This window comes from Puntigrus tetrazona, chromosome 14 (genome assembly GCF_018831695.1).
Source record: "Puntigrus tetrazona isolate hp1 chromosome 14, ASM1883169v1, whole genome shotgun sequence".
NCBI lineage: Eukaryota > Metazoa > Chordata > Actinopteri > Cypriniformes > Cyprinidae > Puntigrus > Puntigrus tetrazona.
Window position 1 is genome coordinate 7,116,492 of NC_056712.1, and position 8,230 is coordinate 7,124,721.

The 8,230-nt window shown below is 39.6% G+C and overlaps 1 protein-coding gene across 1 annotated transcript; it reads right to left on the bottom strand.

Moving 5' to 3' along the window:
* Nucleotides 1–3,999: 3,999 nt before the first annotated feature.
* Nucleotides 4,000–7,308, bottom strand: arsia (arylsulfatase family, member Ia). The gene is made up of 2 exons (XM_043257790.1): nucleotides 6,864–7,308; nucleotides 4,000–5,687 (listed from the first exon to the last, which is right to left on the bottom strand). The coding sequence occupies exons 1-2, from the start codon at nucleotides 7,145–7,147 to the stop codon at nucleotides 4,295–4,297; spliced, it is 1,677 nt and encodes a 558-aa protein (XP_043113725.1). The 5' UTR covers nucleotides 7,148–7,308; the 3' UTR covers nucleotides 4,000–4,294.
* Between the last annotated feature and the right edge of the window lie 922 nt (nucleotides 7,309–8,230).

Genomic DNA, 8,230 nt, shown 5'->3' on the forward strand with positions numbered 1-8,230 from the left:
CTGCGATAGGACCTGCAAGAGAGATAAGCCCCGACCTTAGGTCAGTGCATACAAGAATTCCACATGTCACCTCCCTTTGTTCATGATGTGGTTGGTCTCCGTAGCATCTTCTTACTAAGGCCCGCTTTCCCACTGTTGTTCCCTACTGTCTCCAGTAGTCATGTGCTCACCTCCGGCCCCCGCAGGCACCGAGGTCAGCGAAGTGCTCTTGAAATTGAGACGTTCTCATTACCTGGAGCAAGGCCTCCTCCGTTTCCTTGCTGAGCAGCAAGAACCTCTCATCTGACCTTTACATAGGTTCAGAAGTACCGTCTCCCTACAAAATTAGTAACAAAAGTACAAAATTACAAAATACGGTGTAGTACAAAATATTATTTTGCATGATAGAATTTTGGCATTTAAAGTTTTTTGTATTGTCAAAACAGAAAAAATAAAATGTTTCATGTATTTAAACACAAAACACATTCGGGTTTTCCCAAGATATTAAAATACAAAGTGGTCATTTAAACGCACGTATCTGAAATATTGTCCATCCTTGCATGAAATCAGCTGTCTGATAAGGAGGTCGATTGATAAATTACCTTCTGCGGCCTCAGAGCCAGTGGGGAGTCTCAGAAGTTAGGGTCTCAGCGGCGCAGCAGTCTCGGTAACTGTGTCAGTCTCTGAATCAGAGGCTGTAGATGTTTCAGAGACGGCTGTGGTATCATAGACTGCGGCGGTATATTTAACAATCTTCCAGGCGGTGAGTTTAGCAGAGTCATTCCAAAAGACCGTGGCGGCAGCAGAGACAGTGGCAGTGTTACAAATGCTGCTCGAGGCCTCAGAATCCGTCCCAGCGCCAGTCCCAGAGTAAATGACATCAGACCGACCCAGGCAGTCAGCAAAATCTGAGAGCCAATGGGAGTCTGACAGCCGGTGTCGGTCGTAGAGCAAGTGGGAGTTCCGGTGGGGATTTCAGGAGAGGGGGTCTGGGATGCGGTGGGAGACTCTGAGCCAGAGTCAGTCTGAGAGCCGGTGGAAGTCTCAGAGTTGGTCTCAGACTTAGAGGCAGTCTCAAAGACTTTGGAAGTCTCTGGTACTTTGGTGAAAGAAGAGGGCAGAAACTCAAGCTATTAAATCTTGCTCATACATATCAGTTAAATGGTTGCAGTATTTTAATTTAATAGGTAACTCTTTTTTTTACAGTTTTTTTCATTTTGTATTTCATTATACCTCTCAAAGCTGGGCTAGCTCTAAACACCGCATCTTCCTCCTTATCAAGAACGACTGCGAGGCCTGGAACAGCAAATAAAAACAACTTAGCATTCAACAAACTATTTATGTTCTGCGCACAATAAGACGTTTGTCTCGATTTGCTTTCATATTATGCTTAAATGATAATTATTCGAATTGGAATCAAATTTCTTATTTCGCTTGCCTTGATACTCTCTGAAGCGGCATCCCAGTTTTATACTTGCTCTTTTGCTGGTCATATTTTCTTGTTTGATACCCTCCATTAAAGTTTTAAGCAGTGAATTTTTGTTCACCGTAATGATGCTGGTTTAGACAACCGTGTTCAAGACAACGAAGTTAGTCTAAACTTGTGAGTCAAATAAATAGTATATTTAGCCGAGACAGATGAGCAGAGCGACTATTAGAACGTTCCAAATATTCTACTGCTTTTAGACCTTCATTATGACGTCACTACATTCGAACAACGCACGTTTTTTCCTTTTTTTTCAACTTTACATACAAAGAGGTTATTTTCTATGCAAAACACAATTTATATACACAAATGAAAATACAAAACGAAATACATACATATATGAGAATTTACTGCAGTGAATATGAAACTTAGAAAGAACTAATAATAAGTTAAGAATAAAATATTCGTTCATTTTTATCTTTTAATATATATGAAAGAAGCCAAACCGTATATCCGTAAAGAGCAAAGAGAGACATTGGAGCACAATGTGATTGATAACATTAGACAGTTCGGTCCAAAATAGCCGTGTGTGAGATATCCGTTTCATTATGGTCACCACAAAAAGAACATTGTATCTATATCTAATTTAAATCTTTTCATAAACACTTCAGCTGGGTAAAATCTGCGTAACGATTTAACCTAACCTTATAGTTAATATGTATTTCGAAAACTATTTCGAAAAGTCGATACTTTTTTCCAACTACGTTCTTCCTATAAGACACCACATATGCCTGTTTATGATATTTAGATCCACTGTAAGGGATTCTGTCAATATGAGAGCCTAATTAGAGATCGTCTAATTGAGAACGAGCGCGCTACTAACGTGATCCTTAAAGGGCTCGCACACCGATAAAGGATATCTCATCCAAATAACATTTATGAAGAATTTACACAAGAAAATCAGGGCTGTATTATTGATGAATTTTAACAGTGATTCTTTGAATCCTGTTATAGCGCACCAATGCATCGTTTGTTACGCTGCCATTTGTGTTTGAGGATTTATAATCTGTCATTAAATGTATTTCATTCTCCTACATTTATTAAAGACACTGAACCACATTTTTGTATTTATAAGCATTTGTTCATGTAAAAAAAACACAATACAACTGTTTATAAAACTTTGTAAATTTCAATAAAAATAAAAAATATTATTAATAAAATGTGTTTTTAATAAAAATTCTTTGCGATCATCTTTGCGATTGTGCTGATCTGCTACCAGTTCAAGTCCAAGCAGAGAACTAGTGTCAGTAACGAGCAGCAGTGACAAAAAGAGACAAACTATCAGTAATATTATACATCTCTCAACAGTCAGCAATGGGCTGTATTACAAAAGTATTACAAAGTACAGTACTACAAAACTACTGTTAATAAATACGTCGTCAAAGATGTTCACAACTACATTAAGTTTGGTTTAATTAAAAATATTTAAATTTATAATAGAATTGTAATACTATGTTAAATATTGTAATAAATATTTATGATAGTTTTAATACTATTTAAGATGTAAAACAGTAGGTGAAAAAATGTATTTTATGATATATATATATATATATATATATATATATATATATATATATATATATATATATATGTATGTGTGTGTGTGTGTGTGTGTGTGTGTGTGTGTGTGTGTGTGTGTGTGTGAAAAGCATTTGTGGTAAATAAATTTTTTTGAGACAAATATAAATATTGTATGGGGAAAATATAATAATAATAATAATAATAATAATAATAATGGCTTAATTTAATAATACATTTTTGTGACCAGATTGTTGTTCATATACATAATGACTTTGCTGCAAAAAATAAATAAATAAATATATATATAGTGACAGTTTTGGGTGAAATGGTGATATTTGGGTGAAATGGTGATATACCAAATAAAAGCTCCTGATGAGCTCTTTCTACTGTGAATATTATAAGGTCAGCCGAGAGTGTACACATTTTTGTTGTAAATGATCAAAATAATATCAGTGTATTGTAAAGTTTTGTTTTTGTCCTCCTGCATAAAGTTGGTGAAATGTTTCTGGTTCTCACCCCTCAATAATCTCTACGTGGTCAGGAGACAACCCAGTCCAGGAAACATCTCAATAAAACAAGAACCAGAAGTCTCTCAGTTTAGAGTGTGGCGCCCTCATCTGAGAGGCCCATTTCTCTAAAACACACGCACAAGCAGGCCTTTATACCGTCTCTGTGTGCGGCTATTGTACAGTCCCAGGCCTGCGTATGTTAAAAAAAACAAGATAATAAAAAAAATTAAAAATCAAGAAATCAGCTACAGCATAGCAAACGAACGATTTATTTGTGCAGTCTAAATATAGAAACCTCAGGTGTCCACTAGAGGGCAACCAGTCCACTGGAAATCCACTGAGCAGTCCCAATACAAGACAGCTTGAGAGTTTTGAAAAGGTTTATTTTATTAATGCAAAATTCAGTTTTTGTAACAAGAATAGGTAGAATCAGGTAGCAAACAAACGTAAACAGTCACATGCATGCAGCAACTTAACAGACTGATACAAGTCTCTTAGCTGATATCTTATATAAATATGAGGCGCAAACGCAGTACACCGGATCAGAAAGGATACAAAATCCATTCATTCAATTCTTTAAACATTCATTGCACAGGGATTCAAGGTCACATTATCAGAAAACCGCAGGGCTCAAAGAAATGATGTGGATGATCAAAAACAGTAAGCAGAAACACACGCTTCAGTGAAGGTGATCATGGGATTCTCCATACCAGGCAAATTCATAATCAGATTCCCTAAAATGGTAATGTGTTCCTGTCAGCAGCATCTGTAATAGTCCGTTCTTGCAGGATGTGTTTGTTCAGATCCTGTTCGACATCATCCTAATGTTAAGTCTTCTAAAAAACGACTTCATTTTGCAGAACTTCCGCTTTTGCTTCTTGACTTTCCTCTTTCGGAGATAAAAGACCTCCCAGTTTTCTTCACCTCCTTCCCAAGGAACCCAAGCCCCTCCGTTGCGCCTCGGATCGGCTCTGGGGTCTTCCGCGGGGTAGCGCACCGGAACGGCGGTCCGGTTGTAGAACGCTAACCGGGCCAGCAGCTGCTTGACCACGTCCGGCCGGCGCTCTGCGAGATCGTAGCGCTCGTACGGATCGTCCGCCACATTGAAGAGCCACAAGGACTTCTTCGCTTCCGTGTGCCGTTCCAAATTCCACCAAGACTCCGGAAAGTTTCCCAGCATCTGAGGCGGAATCCAGTCTCCATAGCCAGGATTTCCGGTCAAGAGCTTCCAGTCTCCGACTCGGACAGCTGCCTGTACCGCCGTATTCCAGATCCCGTATCCGTTTTTTAAAGATCCGTGCCTGGCGGCATTGTACAGCGGATCTATATTATGTAGGATCTCCAAACGTGGAGACTCCTTCCCGCTACTAATGGTTTCCCACATATCATATCCATCAAGCCCATCCATCCGGGAAACGTTCCCTCCTGCGAGTCCCACTAGCGTCGGGTACCAGTCGGTGATGTGAACCAGAGCTTTGCTAACTCTCTTCCTCCGCCTCAACAGTGGACTATGGATGAATCCAATCCCACGGACGCCTCCTTCCCAATACGTTCCCTTTCTTCCCCGCAGAGGCCAATTGCTCCCACCAAAGAGCGGCTGTCCGCCGTTATCCGTAGAAAAGATAATAACGCTGTTCTTATAATAGCCATACTTTCGGAGCGCGTAAGTCACGTTCTTTACCGCCTCATCTACGGCCGAAACCATCCCGGCGTATTTCCGGCGAAACACGTTTCCCATTTGCTGATACGGATAGACGTATTCCCTCGGCGACTGCAATGGCGTGTGCACGGCTTGGAAAGAGAGGAAAATGAAGAGAGGCTGGGATGAAGGATCGTGAGCGGCGAGGATTTTTCGGACTCTCTGCGCATACAAATGAGTGGAATATCGCCCTCCCTGACCCCACGCCACGCGCTCGCCCTCGTGAAGGTCGTACCCGCAGATTCCCGGCCCGTCGCACGACTTGTAGGTGTAATAATCCACGCTTCCCGTCAGAGAGCCGAAGTACGTGTGGAACCCGCGGCGGGTCGGAAGGCAGTCGCGCTTGTAGAAGCCCAAGTGCCATTTGCCCACCATGTGAGTGGCGTATCCAGCCTCCTGCAGCCGCTGCGGCAAGGTCTGGAGGTCAAAGGGCAAACAGCTGGGCTGCCGAGAGCGGATGATCGAGTGCTGGAGACCCGTATGGATCTGATATCTGGAGAGGAAAGGGAAAGGAAAATAAGTGGATCAGAACTCACAAACACATCTCATTAGATTGACTGACTGATTTGCCATAGATGTCAGAACTGCACATAACTGAATTATTTACTTGTTTATTTTAATCCTTGTGTGCTTTTTGTATGTTGCTAATATTCCTTTTATAGCGTACATTCAGTTTCATTTTAATTAATGTATTTGTACTGTATTTAAACTAGTGCTGTCAGACAACTGATCACCTTTTTAATACATTTTTGAATTGTATGAAATGTGCTATCATATTCATTTACTTTGCCCTGTCTTGCCTTTTTAGAACCTGGACTTTTCATAACCCTATAACTTATAATGTTATGTGTATTGTGAAAAAAGTGGTGTACAAACAAATTTGATTTGGCTTTATAGAAACACTTTAGAATAATTACTTAATTAATAACTACTTAATTACTACTAATAAATGGCTAATGTTCTAGTAATACGCATGCTAATAAGCAGCTAATAGGTGTAATTGTAAAATAAAACATTACAGGCTTTATTAAAGACGTTTTTATTTTCTACTGTTAAAAATGTATTGCCAAAAACGTTGCTCTGTCACTTGCTTTCTTCACAAGTAACAGTAATGTCAGATTTGTGAAAGAAATTTGTTTAAAAATCACTCAATGATACACAAATTATACCGAAAGATCTTCTTTTTTTTAATGAATACATTTGGTTAATACATTAATAACTTTCCTGTTAATTTCTATGAAGTAATACTGCATGTTTGACCAAATACACTGTATCTCTCTGTTTTTAAGTGATCAGTAATTAAATCAGTTTTTCACCCCACTGTCCACAGCAATATTCAAAGGCCCCATTACTCTTTAAGTTTTACCTGATAAGAGTTCACACACAGCTTGGATTTCACATACGGTTTCAGATCAAATATTTTGATCAAATATTTTGCTTGCCTGTTGTTTAATACACTTTTCCACAAGTCGCATTATGTCAAGCCATCTCCAGGCCCCCTAGTGGCTCCCTTCCTTTTATTTTTCTGACATTGTAAACTGCTTCGGTACAACAATATCACCCCTAAACACCGGTGCTGTCTTTTACTATGTGATGACCGCGGTGCTTTTATCTCATTTACCACTCAAATATAAAATATATAGCAAGCAAAAGTCCACAAACAAGTTACCTGCCAGTGATGAACTGACTGCGGGATGGAGTGCAGATGGGCTGGATGTAGTAGTTCTCCAGCTTCACCCCCTCGGCCGCCAGCTTGTCCAGGGTCGGGGTGTGGATGTCTCTGTTGTGGTAGCCGATGTCGTTGAAGCCCTGGTCGTCCGTCATGATGAAGATGATGTGCGGGCGCGGGTGGCTCGGCTGCTCGACCTGGTTCGGACTCGTCCAGTCCTGGGACGCACAGCCCAGACTCAGCAAACTCATCGCGGAGAGCGTCCTCAGAGCCGCTGCTGCCATGGCAACGCGTTCGAGCGACCGCGCGCGAGGGGACGCAAAAATCACGAACGGCCGTCTAAACCGCAGGCTCGCGCGTAAAGCGTGCGTGAGGAGGCAGAGAGACGCGTGTCCGCACGCCGTGAGGGGTCTGGATGCGTCTCAAACACTAGCGAGCTGCCTACCCAGAGCGCCTTGCCCCCTGCGCGTGCCCAAAACTCGCCTGCAACGTCTGGCGAGATGAATACTTTCACAGGTACTGTTTTGTAAACTACTATGACATTTTTAAAAGTGTTAGAAAAGTCTTAAACTGCCCTAAATGTACTATACAAACGTATAGGCCTATTATAATGTTGAATTTGCTAATTATGAGAAACGATTTTTCATATTTGATATTAAAAGTAATACCATAGTAAACAAACAAACATGGCACTTAAAACAGCAATTTTAACAAGAAACCATTTAAATGTGAAATATATATATATTTTTTATTTTTATTTTTTATTATTTCATTTTCATTTATTTTCGGATATATATATATATATATATATATATATATATATATATATATATATATATATATATATATATATATATATATATATTTTTTTTTTTTTTTTTTTTTTTTTTTTTAAGCTATAATGAAAATGTATTACTTCTAAAATGTAACTATTGCCATATAAAGTAAGGGAATTCAACATTAATCAATGACTGTAGCATTTTCATAGCATCTTGTCTTTATCTTACCTTTCTCTTATTTAAGGGTACTACATTTAGTCTTTTCTGCCCAACTCTTATGCCTGCTATTCCAAATCCTTTCAGTGTTTTTTTTTTATACATATGACATTTCTAAGTAAACAGCTCACTAGGTTTTGAAAAAACACAGCCACAGTTCAGTTTTTTTCTTCTTTCTAGGATTAAGTCTTCACCGCCCCTTAAGTGCAACAAAGAGACATATTCAAGAGAGATGTCTTCTCTCGGCGTGTGATGTCTTTCCATTGTTTAAACGGATAGCCTATAAAATAAATGCATCACGCCAGTGTCTTTCATCTGTGGTTTGGAGGCTTTCGCACGTAACCCTTGATTTACACGACCGTTTTATCATCC

Bases quoted from the DNA above. Each gene is read 5' to 3' on its own strand.
- arsia (XM_043257790.1), bottom strand. From the start codon at position 7,147: ATGGCAGCAGCGGCTCTGAGGACGCTCTCCGCGATGAGTTTGCTGAGT. The intron at 5,688-6,863 runs GTAACTTGTTTG...TTTCCTCTCCAG, and splicing joins AGTCAGTTCATCACTGGCAG to ATATCAGATCCATACGGGTC.